Genomic DNA, 13,921 nt, shown 5'->3' with positions numbered 1-13,921 from the left:
TAATGCTCAACAATAGATCCAATGTGTTGAAACATGCCTTGGAGTGGCTTTTAATTTCCACAGTGTGCAAGAAACACTGTGTTAAATAGAAGTTGTTAAACATTTTTCTGCCAACCTGTTTCCTTATTATGTTAGAGAGTGGTTCAGACTCAGCCTGCAGAGAAAAAAAAGGGGTGTGTGTGTAGCAGCTCCTGGGATTGATGTTCCCCGTAATTCCCTTTATCTTGCTATTATTTAATCAGATTTCTGTGGTATGTCTTAGAATCACAGAATGGTTTGGGTTGGAAAGGACCATAAGTTCACCCAGTTCCAAACCCCTGCCATGAGCAGGGACACCTCACTCTAGACCATGTCACCCAAGGCTCTGTCCAACCTGGCCTTGAACAGTGCCAGGGATGAAGCATTTACCACTTCTCTGGGCACCCTGTGCCAGTGCCTCAGCACCATCACAGTAAAGAACTTCTTCCTTTTATCTAACGTGAACTTCCCCTGTTTCAGTCTGAACCCATCACCCCTTGTCCTATCACTACAGTCCCTGATGAAGAGTCCCTCTCCAGCATCCTTGTAGCCCCCTTCACTCCTTACTAAACTAAGGAATGCATCTGCCTGCGTCTTTGCTAAGTAAATAACTGTATGAGTAAAAGGATTGTTCCCAGGGAAGACGAAACAAGATGAAGGAGTGAGCAGCAGGGAAGGGTATAGGGTGGCACTGAGAGAGTTGGCAACAAATTGCCGTGCCCGTATCTGTTGTGGTCATATGGATGGGGAGTGAAGCATGTGACGGGATCGTCCCTTCAGGAGTAATTTGCTAAGTCACAGTGACCAAGCAGAAAAGCAGCAGTAGCTGCAGTCCTTGGCTTTTACTCAGGGTGTAGTTACTGCTCTGGAGGAAGCACTTGAGGTATTTTGTCTGTGAAAGCAAGCTGGGTTTTTTTCCTCTCCTTTCGGTGGAAGAGGTTTGAGGCTCGTTAGAATAAACGGCTGCTGGAGCAGTGCTGGTGTTTGCCTACAAAGGAAGCTGGGAACGCTCCCTAGTGGCATCAGCGGATACAAGTACCCGGTGTCTGACAAGAAACATTACACTTGTCAAGCTGGAAACGGTATAAACCTCCTGAAAACATGATAGTCATGGTAGTGTGAGGCTTCCTTTCCACTGCTGTTGGTTTAAGTCTTTGTTCAGTGTATTATCTCTGCCTTTGACTCCAGTTTTCACTCTGCTTTAACCAGGCAGTGAAAAGCATCAGTATTTCTTGCACAGAACTGGCTGGAAAGCACCTACAGAAGTAGAGTCACAGTGTGGGAGAACTGGACCTCCTTCTGTTCCACCACTCCTTCCTTCCTGCAGTTCTAGCCAGTGGTCACTGAATGCCTTCAGGAGGGTTCTTTGTGGGTTGTATGGAATTGTTCTTAGTTTTACTTCCAGGGTCACTGAGGCTTGTAAAAGCCTTAATATCAAAAACATTATCACTTTTGCCATTCAGTTTGGCTCATGACAGGCCCGGGGAAGTTCTTGGTGCTGTTCTTAAAAGTGGCTGTTGCTGATCACTTGACTTGAGTTTTCCTTTTGAACATAGGGAGTTTTTAATGAGACTGTGGGAATTCAGCCAGTTGTGTCAGGATGTGTTTTACAGACTGGAGCTGTGAAGCTGGTTAACCTGTAACAGATCTAATGTCAATGGAAAAAAGAGCAGTGGGGTACTTTATCCTTCAAAGGCATCCTCCCTTCCTTACAGAATCACAGGAGGGTTTGGGTTGGAAGGGACCTTAAAGCTCCTCCAGTTCCAACCCCTGCCATGGGCAGGGACCCCTTCCACTAGAGCAGCTTGCTCCAAGCCCCTGTGTCCAACCTGGCCTTGAACACTGCCAGGGATGGGGCAGCCACAGCTTCTCTGGGCACCCTGTGCCAGCGCCTCAGCACCCTCACAGGCCTGTCCCTACAGGCCCTTGTCCAAAGCCCCTCTCCAGCTTTCCTGCAGCCCCTTTAGGCACTGGAGCTGCTCTAAGGTCTCCCCTTCAGGAGCCTTCTCTTCTCCAGAGCAGAGCTGCTTCAGCCCTCGCAGCATCTCCATGGCCTCCTCTGCACTTGCTCCAACAGTTCCACGTCCCTCTTGTGCTGGAGGCCCCAGAGCTGGATCAGGACTGCAGGAGGTGGGGGTGAGGATACTGGCACCCACACACTTGAGTTGTTTCTTTCAACTCAGCAGAAGTCTTTGGTAACTGAACTAGAGAGCACTCCCTTTGTGCTTTGGGTTAGATCCTTCTCAAACATGAATATTTTCTTCTTCAGTTGCTTGGAAATGAAGTGGAACACCAAAATTATATATACAAGGAGGTTCTGAAATTTCATATCACACAGAATAGGTGTTGGAAGCAAATAGTATTCTCTGATGTGAAGACCTGCTGTCGCTATAACTGAACTATGAACAGCTTTGCTTTTTGATTAACCTCAAGGAAATATCAGTCAGTTATTACTGACTACAGGAATCTTAAGTTCATTTTGAACTTATTCAAAATGAAGAAGTTGGGTGATGGTAGTGAGCCTGCTGGATGCACACGTGCCAGTGTTGGGATGAAGGATATGTGTTGGTAGCAGTTGAGATAGATCTGAAGTTACTGATAGTGCGTTAAGTCACTGAGACTGTCTCTAGGTTTCATGTAGAATGTAGCTTAATTGCATCTAAACTGCCTTTTAGTACGTTTTGTCTTCCAGTTAGGGTAGGCTAAAGTAACTACAAGAGCAATTCTGGGATCTCTGCTGCCAAGTAGTAACTTGTGCTGTGGCTCGTTTCCATCCGATGTTCGCACCCTTAATACCTGCTGTGACTGTCTTAAGAATAAGTGTAGTCATCTTTGTGCTTTGGAAAACTCTTAAAGCAGTTTGGAATGAACGTATTGGGCATTTTGGGATACAGAACTGTGAATGCAGCCTGGGATGTTTCTGTATTAAAGAAAAAGGAGGTAATGATACAGTGTCTTCCATGCTTTTAATCGTATTAACACTGAGACTGGAATGATGCTGATGGCATAATTTTGGGATGCTTATACGGAAACGCTTACCAAGAGGCATTCCTGGTTATAGCTGGAAACAACTGTTATGTACTTTAAAGCCTTAGCTGTAAATGAAAACAGAAGCTTTATGTTGTTTCTGCTTTTTTTTCCTGCAAGGTGCATGTCTTTATGTGGTTGTTCATTTGGAAGGCTGGAGAGTTTTCTGCCCTTTTCTACAAGGAAAGGGAAGTATTTTCCTGGTCACAACCCATGGATTAAACCAAAAGTGAAACTGAGCCCAAACCACGCAGGAACACACTGTGTTAAGTGTGCTGTCATGAAAACCTACACTGCTGTTTATGTAGGCTCTGGTGAAGTACTCTGGCAGTAAATGTTGGCTTGTGTGGAATACTGTGCTCCCTGATGCATTAAGGCCTGATGCAGTTTTGGATGAGGATGCAGGCATCTAGTACTGGTACCTTGATTAATACCACTTTGATTGTGCCCTCTCAGACCTTTATAATTGAGATGCGCATGCATTTTGAAATACTAATGCTTATTCTGGAAGGAAGTGGGAATAGGGATTGCCAAACTCCAGTTCTAAGGAATAATGTCAGTACTTTAGAAGAACGTGTGTACTTTGTTGCAGAGATTTGTTTTTACAATTCCATAGTTAAGGTGGAATTGATCTTCTCTGCTCTTATAGGGCAGACATTTCTTCCTTATATCCAGCATGAGCTTGCCCTGTTTCAGTTTGAACCCATAAATACCAGCTAAGCAACCAGGATGATTTTCTGTCTGCATTTCTCTTCTCTTTGGAAAGAGAAACATGTTTTGAAGGAAAACATTGGTGAAATGGTCTGTATTGATGTTACCTCTGTTCACCCACTGATGTGAAGCTCCTCTGTAATTTGGGTGTGCTTCATTTTGCTTTTCCTTTCACAGCAAGGAATTGTGCTTATTTCATTCTATTAGATAAGTGCCAACAGATCTAAGTTGGGAGCAGTGGGAGATGCAGAGCAGTGGGCACAGTGTGCCCACAGTATATGCCAGCAACACTGTGGAAATGACGAGCCTGGCTCATAAGCAGCATGGAAAGATGAAAGCAGCAGACATGAAGGATGCTGTTTTGCCTGAGGAAAAAACACTGTTATCCGTAAGATACTTAAAGACAGGACTTGTGTACAAGATGAAGAGATCTCTGAAACAAAACACAGATGGCTTCTGAGCTCTGAAACACAAACAGCTGCTGAATCCTGGAGGTTACTCAACTTCATGGTGCTCTCACATTTGAGAAGAGTGTATGCCTGAAAAAGCTTATATCCAGCCACCATCTACACTGAACTGTGGTGTGATACCTTAAGAACATTTAAGGTCTGGCTTTATAGTTGTGTTCTAAGTGCTCCTTAGAAAGTGGCTGATGCTGCTTGCAGATAACTGAATCTGTGGTTACTACATGGGGAATTGATGTCCTTCTGCAGAAGGCTTTTGAGATCTCTTACACCTAGATAGTAGGACCCTAGAATCCCACCCTAGAAGCGCACCTTATATTATAGAATCCCAGCCTGGTTTGTGTTGAGATGGATCTTAAAGCTCTTCCAGTTCCAACCGCTTACCACAGGCAGGGACAACTTCTACTAGAGCAGCTTGCTCCAAGCCCTGTCCAACCTGGCCTTGAAGCTTGGGCTGGTAGGAGACTGAAAGTGGGATGCAGTACCTTTGGGCAAGAGTGTGGGCTGGGGCCTGACTGCATGGAAAGAGGATTTGCAAGGTGGGAGATAGCTCCATGTGCGTCAGCAGTGTCCTTGTAGCAATGAAGGCCAACCTCCTCCTAGGCTGCATTAGCAGAAGTACACACAGGAGGTTAAGAAGAGGGATTAATGTGGCTTCAGGTATGAGACAGAGGAACATTGGAGGGCTGTGCTCAGTTTGGGCTCTCTGGTATGATAAGGATGGTGCCAATCTGAAGGTGAGCCCAGTGAAGGGCCACCAGGGTAGGCAGGGGCTGGAGTGGAGATGTAATGTATGGAGTGATGCTTATGGAGGTGGTTTCGTTCAGCCTGTAAAAGAAAAGCCCTCCTCCCTGTACCCATGGGAGGAGCTCAGAGCTCTCTTCAATTAGGTGGTGGGAGAGCATGAAGAAGAATGGCTGGGCTCGTTTTGGGTGGTGAAGAGGGATAGGATGAAAGGCAATGGATTCCTTTCAGCAAGGAAATTCCACTTAGATATTAGGAAGAATAATCAGCCATTGGAGCAGGGATCCAGGGCCTGAAATATCCATCTTTGGAGATACTGAAAGTGTACCTGAATACTTTCCATGCACCCTCGTCTGTTGCTGTAGTTTAGCTCTACTGTGAGGAGTCTGGGAGATGACTGATGGGCTGGGTGACTTGCAGAGGTGTTTTAGTTCCTCATAGGCAAGGTTAAATACGTCAGCAGGATTGGAATGTCTTCACTGTACCTACCTATTAGGAGGTAAAACCCAGGATGCTCAGTCATATCAAGCATCTCTTATCAGCCTGGCTTCAGCAGTTTGCCGTGGAACACCCATTAGGTGAGAGACATCCACTGAACCAGGATCCCACCAAGGATCCCACCATGTGGAAAAGCTGGAGTTAAAAGGAGTCAGAAAAGCTGACTTGGAGAACACGTGAACCTGGACTGAAACTACTCCAGGATTTTGGTATTTAACAGGGATTGGAGAAGGCTGCTTTGTGTTCTCTTCTGAAAAGTAGAAGTGAAGGAGAGGTTGACAGGAAATAGGTTAATTTTGGGGAACATAAGTTCTCTAATAATGTGAGGAATGCTCTTGCACCTTCTGGGCTTCTAGAGTGTAAGGGAAGAAAAGAATTCAGACATTATAGAGACATTTTAGGCTGAGCAAGCAGTTTAGAAATAGTCGCAGAGCATCTTTAATTCAAAGTGTTGAATTTGTATTAAAAAATAAATGTAGAAGAGATAAGGTTAAGATGCTGGAGGAGGAATTGGAGTTCCTAAATGTAGCTGGTAAAAGCTGTGGGTAAATATAACCACTTTCATGTTTTTCTTGTTGCCTTGCAGGTAGGATTGAAAATCTTTCTGCTCTGTCCCTAAAGCAGAATAGAGGTTTGCTTTAATAAAGCAGCATCTATATTGCTGTGTTAAATATTGCTGGGATACAAAGAAAGAATCCTTCCCTCTGCCAGAGCAAGATGCCCTGCTTGCATCTTCAGTTCCCCAGTGCTACTGAAGTAGAAATAGTTCTGTTGATGTGAGACTGTTGTGCTCTCCTCCTGCTGCCTCCTGTGGTCTCTTCCCTGCATCTTCTTTGGGTATTTGCTGGTATGTTGTTTAGGTGACAATGCCTGGGAGCACTGGGCATGCATTGTGAGTCTGTCTCATTGGATCTCTGCATGCAGGGTGAAAACCCTAGAATCATCATAGAATCCCAGACTGGTTTGTGTTGGAAGAGACCTTAAAGCTCCTCCAGTTCCAACCCCTGCCACGGGCATGGACCCCTTCCACTAGAGCAGCTTGCTCCAAGCCCCTGTGTCCAACCTGGCCTTGAACACTGCCAGGGATGGGGCAGCCACAGCTTCTCTGGGCACCCTGGGCCAGCGCCTCAGCACCCTCACAGGGAAGAGCTTCTGCCTAAGAGCTCATCTCAGTCTCCCCTCTGGCAGGTTAAAGCCATTCCCCTTGGCCTGTCCCTATGGGCCCTTGGCCAAAGCCCCTCTCCAGGTTTCTTGTAGGCAAACCCTCCCCGTAAAACCTGAATTAGGTAGAGCACAAGGTGTGATACTGGTTGGGGAGAGAAGTGAAGTTTGACTTCAAAATAAAACAAAAGTCCACCAAACCCCAAAAGTCACCAAACTATTTTCCTTATACCACGGGAGAACAATTGCAAGTTTAAACCCTATGGAAAAAGATTGCCTTGACATGACCAAGAGATGCATTTGTGCACTAAGAAATGTGCATAAAAATATGTATTTTGTTCTGTTACTGCATCATAAGAGTAAAAAATGAATCGTTCTGAGCCTGGGTCCTGATGGAGCTTGTCTTTCATCCGAGCTACAGTTTTCCATCAGGCTGAAACCCAAGTTTGGCATGCTGTTCATGGCACTTGCGTTATCGCTGTTGCTGTCAGGCTCCAGGGATGCTCGCGGTTTACGCTCGCCGCAGGTTTGTGCTCCTCTTTCAGCACTTCCATGCTCTTGAATTCTGTCAGCTCCCTTTAGGTAACTTTCAAAACCGAGAGTTTTCATCAGATTCATTCAGGTTTGCTATTAAATTTCATGTGAGACAACAAAGCCTTCACAGGCAGGCATGAAGTTTGGCAAGGCCCCAGTAGGATACGTCGCTTAGTGCCAAATCCTTTCTTTTCCCCGGCTATCAATGAAGCTGTTGTGGTAATGTGGGTTTTGTGAGCTGTGAGAATTTATGTGCACAAAGGGACCTGCTCTTTGCAGGGAACACTGGGAGCCCTGAGTCCAGGAGGAAGGGTAATTAAAGTTAATGAACCAGGGTAACCTTTCCATGGTGATGACCACTATCCTGATGGTAGGTAAGGGTCAGGGACTATTTCCATTTTATACTCATGCGTCTAACTCTGCTCTTTAATTGGGGTTGGATTAAAAATTGGCTGTTACCTCCCAGATGGAAGTGGTTTGTGGATTTTAAAGGGAGTTTTTCAAAGCTCTACAAGTCTTCAGTGGCTTGTTCTTGGCTTTGTGTTGTGTTTAAAAGCAGTCTAAAAACCAAGTATTTTTAGCATTTGAGACCAGATAGTGATGTTTCTATAACGGGAGCAGCTTTAGTTATCTCTCCATGTCAGGACAGAGACTCCTTCCTCAAATGCTTCCCGTGTTCAGAGGCTTCATCTGGTTTTATCAGTGACTCTGAGAAGCCTTAGAACTTGCTGTGCACAGCACAGTTGTGGGTTTAAGGTGCCAGGCTCTGAAGATAGGCCTGACTTAAGTCTCTTAACTGTTCTGCTTCCTTGCTTTTGTGGCATCAGGTAAGTTACTTTAGGCAAGGCATATGTTTCCCTTGAAGAAGACTTCATAGCTGAAGTGAGTTTTTCTTTCTGAGGGATGGACTAAACAGCAAAGCTTTGCTGCTGCTTTCTCTGAAGCGTTTCTGAGGTACAGATCTTGCACCAAACTGGGTGCAAGCTGAGATATCACTGATAGTCTGCAATGCCCAGCATCCAAAACATTAACTATTGTTCTGTCTTGACTATTAATCAGGAGGCTGTGGGTTTGATTGTAAATGTTGAAGCAGCAAATGACTCCTTGAGAATTGGCTGGCTATCAATCCCCACAACTTCCTTTACTAAACCAAACCAGATTTCTTTGTCCTGGTGACTGGTTCCAGTCAAAGTAAGAATCAGTTTCAGTTTCTCTTCTGTTTGTGTTTAAGCAGGCCAATACCTCCCAAACACCTGGAACATCTTTTAACAATAAAATTAACATGTTCTTTCTTTTTGGTTCCAGAAACGGTCTATTTGTTTGGTGGCTGGGATGGAACTCAGGATCTGGCCGACTTCTGGGCATACAGTGTGAAGGAAAACCAGTGGACCTGTATATCCAGGGATACTGAGAAAGAGGTAAGTTCTGCCAGCATCCTGTTGTTAATATATGAATCATTGCACAGGAAAATGCTGTGCTTGAAGGGCTTGTATTGATGTGTAACACGCAGTGAGAGCCACAGAATACAGACCCTTCAGTTCTGAAGGCTTCTGAAATGCTGACATGGGGAAAATATGAATGTGAAGTGTTGAGATGGCTGGAAGGGGGAAGATTTATTCCTCAAGAGTAGGTTGGTTGGCCGAGAATCACTTCCCTGAGTAGAACATGAGGTAAATAATTTGATAGGGACTGAACACACAGACTTACTGATGAACATTTCAGACCTGATGCTGGTGTTGAGCTTCAGAAACAAATTGCTTATTTCTTTTCTTTAATTTTCTATCAAAAAGGAGGAGAAACGGACAACCAACAGCTGGAAGTCTCTAGAGTAGCTGCCAGAGGCCACACAATCCCAAGAGCTTTTGTGGTATTCATTTGAGCCATTTGCCTTGGCCTGTTTTGCTCAGTGTTTGACGTATGAGCCCTCTGAAATGAACGTAGCTTGGGTTAGAGGAGGTAACAAAAAGAAAGTCCAAGACCTTTTGCTTGTGTAATTCATTTTGCTGTACACAGTGAAATGTTAAAGTTCTGTGTGGTTATTGTGTTTGGGGTTCTTACTTCAAGTGCATAACTTCAGGAACTTCATGCAGCCTCTTCCTGAAGGTATGAAAAGTTGGAGATTCCACCACTCTGTGACAAATTCAGCACCTGATTTCCTCAACTACTTGAAAAGGCTAAAACCACCTTATTTCCCACTTGTATTTTTCCAGTTTCTTGTCACAACTGATTCATGAGCTTCTGTCCCAGGTTAAATAACACTTAAGTATTGCCATTTTTTCCTGGCAAAGGTGGTTAGAGGGTGTAATCAAGTAGGACACATAGCCTGAGCTGAAAAAGCCTCCCAGTAAGGCACTTCCTTTAGCCTTTAAACCTCTCTTGTGTGTCATGCACTTACTGATTCTGACACCCTTTACAAAATGGGCAGTAACAAAACTGAACTGACATTCCAGTTTCCATCATAATAGAGCTGTATGAAGGTAAAATTGTCCTTATATTTCATACCTTTGTAAGTTGGTTTTAGTCTCATTTGAAGTTGTTTTTTTACTCTTAGTCCTTTCATTGTTACTTGTGTCTACTTACAGAATCATAGAATGGTTTGGGTTGGAAGGGACCTTAAAGGTGATCCAGTTTCAACCCCTTCCCACAGGCAGGGGCACCTTGTGTTTAATGATACGATGCTGAAGGTGGTTTTAGTCCACCTGTTGCCCCTGTTTGCCTTGAGCCATGGCTTTTCCTGTTTTCCTCACTGTTTACTCAGCAGGTAACCTATTTTTAAGGTCAGGAGGGGGGTGTGTGTGACAGAGTAGCAAGTGGAAATTGGGACTTACCCCTTTTCTCAACTGTATGGTAAACAGCTAGACCTTCCTTTCATTTGCCTCCCTCTATAAGGAGGTTGGGAAAGCAAAGAGCAGGTATAGAAAAGGTGGCACAACAAATTGTCTCTTCTTTTACTTCTTGCTCTGTAGCCCCTTAATGTGTACATTTGTCTGGCTCAGGACACAGTGAAATAGGGCCTGCTGCCAAAGAGGAGTTACCACGTTTCCTTCCCACACAAACCACTGTGGGTAGTTCTAGTGTTTGAGTTCCTTTCTTGCTGGGATCCTGACACATCCAGTTGGGCTTCCGTAAAGCTTGGGAGACCTGGCTGGGATGCAAGGCATCAGCAGTGCCAGCAGCAGGGTAAGTTTGCTCTTGGAGTTCTTCCTGTCTGGCTTTAGCAGGGTAACACTGGGATGGGAGAAAGGAGTATGTGAAGGAGGGCTGCAGTAGAAGAGTTGGGTTGTTACAATGAAGTGGCAATACAGTGATTTTGGAGGAAAAAAAATACAGGGTGCAACAGAAGGTCAGGAAATGACAATGAGAAATGGGAAGAGCTTTGAGCTGAGAAGAAGCAAGATAGGGGAATAGGAAAAAATAGGGAGAATGAGTTGCATGTATGGGCAGTTTTGAAGTAGGGACCTACTTAGTGGAGAAAAGTGCAAAGAAACATGTGTGGCTTTGGAAATGGAGACCTAGGAGGACTTTCTGCATGGATGTAGTCTGCAGTGGAGTTCACAAGGAGAAGGTGGTGACTGAAGGGGGGACCTGATGGCTCCCTACAACTGCTTGACAGGAGGATGGAGCCAGGAGGGGCTGGGCTCTGCTCCCAAGGAACAAGGGATGGGACAAGAGGAAATGGCCTCAAGCTGCACCAGGGCAGGTTTAGATGGAGCTGAGGAACAATTCCTGTCCCAGAGGGTGCTCAGGCATTGGAACAGGCTGCCCAGGGGCAGGGCTGCAGTCACCGTCCCTGCAAGTGTTCACACACAATGTAGATAGGACCCTCAGTGCCATGGGTTAGTGGTGGCCTTGGCAGTGCTAGGAATGATTGGACTTAATGATCCAAAAGTTCTTATCCAACCTGTTTGATTCTATGGTTCGATGATTCTGTACCTGCAAACCAGCAAGTGTTTTTTTTTCCCCTCTTTCTAAAGAGGTCTGGATAAAACCTGATTTAGAAATGGAAAAGGTCAATCTCAAACGTTGAGAAGTAAATTCAAAAACAAAGACTCCAGATGTTTCTCTAATGGGGACATCGACTGCTCACAAACAATTTGCTAAAAGGAAATATCTGTTGACATGGAATTTGAAAAACTATTCAGAGTGGATTCCAGTAGAACTTAGTCTTGTTTTTGTGTTTTCTTGTGCTGGTTCTGCTTCTGGCTCTTTGGTTCTAATCCATCCGTGGCTGTCGTTCAGTCAGCCACTCAATCAAGCTTGGACAAGAGCAGGATATGGGGAAAGTTGCATTTTACCCAGTGTTTTCATGGAGGTAACACACAGCAACGCTTTTGGGATAAAGGTGCTGGGAGCTTCTGTTGCAATGTGTTATGAGAAGCTTGTGTGACCTTTTCAACAACCTCTGCTGCTGTTGTTGTTCTGAATTTGCCAGCGAGCTGGAGAAATGGCTCTTTGTTTCTTGGAGTTAACAGTTAGACTACCAAAGCTTATTCTCCAGAGCTGTTTTATGTGGGGGACAGATGCTCACAGCACTGTTGGAGTAGCTGATAACTTATGAGTCTTCAGGGGGTGTAGAGGACTTGCTTGCAGTGTTGGGCTGAACCTCCAGTGTACGTACCGTAAAGGACAAAGAGACCTGAATGAGAACTTCCTACCATCCCTTCAGCGTGTGGATCTGGCAAAGCTCCTCCAGTCACGGTCAAATCCTCCTTCTTCTCCAAGCTTGCATCTTTCTAAGGAGCTACACTATGGAGCAGCTCGTGACCTTTCAGCTGGACCCACAACTTCGCCCTCTGTGGGGTTCTCAAATACGCAACAGCCCTGTGGATCAGTTGGCATGAGGCACAGCCAAAGCTTGTTTAGTCTAAGAGCCTTTAAGGGTTTTTACCCTGAAGCAAGTGGAATGTTCTGACAAATGCTGTTGTGTCCCGAATTTGTTAGTGGTGGTAGATGAGGATTTGGGAATAAATAGTTTTTGAGAAAACAAACCTTGTCATTCCTTGGGCATTTTGATCCCAGGCCAGTGGGATAGAGAATAGAGAAACTTAATGTATGTGTTTTGCTGTCTTAACGTTTTGAGTTCCCAAGCAGCAGCGTCCTGTCTTGAAGGCTAATTTAGTGAAATTCATAGAATTGTGGAATGGTTTGGGTTGGGAAGGACCTTAAGATTGTCCAGTTCCAACCCCCTACCATGGGCAGGGAAGCCTCACCCTAGACGATGTAACCCAAGGCCCTGTCCAACCTGGCCTTGACTGCTGCATGGGATGGAGCATTCACCACTTCCCTGGGCAACCCATTCCAGTGCCTCAGGACCCTCACAGTAAAGAACTTCTTCCTTATATCTAACCTGAACTTCCCCTGTTTCAGTTTGAACCCATCACCCCTTGTCCTATCACTACAGTCTCTAATGAAGAGTCTCTCTCCAGCATCTTTGTAGCCCCCTTCAGACGCTGGAAGCTGCTTTGAGCTCTCAACACAGCTTCTCTTCTGCAGGCTGAACAGCCCCAGCTATTCAGTGCAGGAGGACAGTTGGAGTGAACTGTTGGAAAGACTTTGCTTGGTGTAAATTGATAGTTATGTGCGCTTAAAAATAGGATTAAAATGCTGAGAGATGTTGAGGCCTCTGGAGAGTTGATAAATGAGAATAAAGCAACATAGCAGTTGGCATATTTGTATGTCACTGGTATTCCTGTAGCTTGTCTCAGTATCCCCTAGAGACATGAGGAGAGATACAGGATCTCCCTTCAAACAGTGTGTTACTGCACAATTGGTGTCTTCTGGGGTGTGTGTTTGTAACTGTGGTATGTTGACTCATCTTTATTTTGGCTTTTCTAGAGGAAAGCCCTGCTCACAAACCAGCTCCTTAAAGGATATGGAAACTGTGTAAGTGGGTTAGGTTCAGGTGACACTCTTTCTTCAGAACTCTTCAAGTGTTTCATGCCAAAGGTAGAAGTGAAGGTCTTGTCATGGTTAACTGCTTGAGAGGAGAAATCATTCCTCACAATGAAGTGTAGGTCAACAAGTACCTCCTGTTCAGCGGGCTCAAAACGATGCAGAGAATTGGTGTGTTGTAAGGTGGCAGCTTGCTGCCAGCACCGAGTGCTTTTCCAGGGTGCTGAAAGTAAAAGCTGTCAAGTGTAGAAAGATCTCATAAGAGTGAAAGCCAGGGTGAATTTCACCTGCTATTGTGTTTCCAGTTACATTTTCTATGGTGTCTGCATGCATCTCTTTACATTTGTTGACAGGGATGAGTTTACCCAAAGCTTCCAATGTCACATTACCACTTGATGCATCTGTAAGCATTTGTGACACCTGTGACTGAGGTTTCTCTTGGTGTCATGCAGAAATATGTGAGCTTCTCTATGTAAAGCTTTTTCCCTGTGCTGTTTGAAGTGTAGGAACTGAAGTAGTCTCAAATATTGACTCCTTCCACAGATGGTGGTAGAGTTTGGAAGACGCTTGAAGTAACTTGAGTGATTTCTTTCGTTTCCAATACTGTGATGTTTATGGACTCGAGATCTAATACACTGCATGTGCCATGTCCTACTTGTGAGTAGTTCCAGTTGTACGGATGCTCGGTTGTACGAGATGCCTGGTGCCGCAAAAGCACACAGGGAGAAAGCAGCTGTCCCAAAATGCCTACGAGAGAAACTTGGATACTGCAGATACACCTCGGAGCCAACTTCCTAAATAGCATAAATGCCTACAAAAGCAGGAGCATAGGAGGCAGGTGCTGAAGGGAACCAAATGAAAAGTACTCCAGG

At 45.0% G+C, this 13,921-nt stretch overlaps 1 protein-coding gene across 5 annotated transcripts in view; it reads left to right on the top strand.

The window, feature by feature from the left end:
* MKLN1 (muskelin 1) overlaps positions 1 to 13,921 on the top strand; it is a 111,467-nt gene that overhangs the window by 50,056 nt on the left and 47,490 nt on the right. For all 5 annotated transcript variants that reach the window (XM_062623397.1, XM_062623398.1, XM_062623399.1 and 2 more), the window contains one exon: positions 8,463 to 8,575. In XM_062623397.1, the coding sequence (XP_062479381.1) occupies positions 8,463 to 8,575 (113 nt within the window). The remainder of the gene's footprint in view (positions 1 to 8,462; positions 8,576 to 13,921) is intronic.

The sequence above is a fragment of the Pezoporus occidentalis genome, unplaced genomic scaffold (assembly GCF_034315485.1).
Source record: "Pezoporus occidentalis ecotype Australia unplaced genomic scaffold, CSIRO_AGI_Poc_V1 ctg251, whole genome shotgun sequence".
In the NCBI taxonomy this organism is placed as follows: Eukaryota; Metazoa; Chordata; class Aves; order Psittaciformes; family Psittacidae; genus Pezoporus; species Pezoporus occidentalis.
The sequence above is the reverse complement of the archived record's forward strand: the minus strand, read 5'-3'. Positions and strand labels throughout refer to the sequence as shown.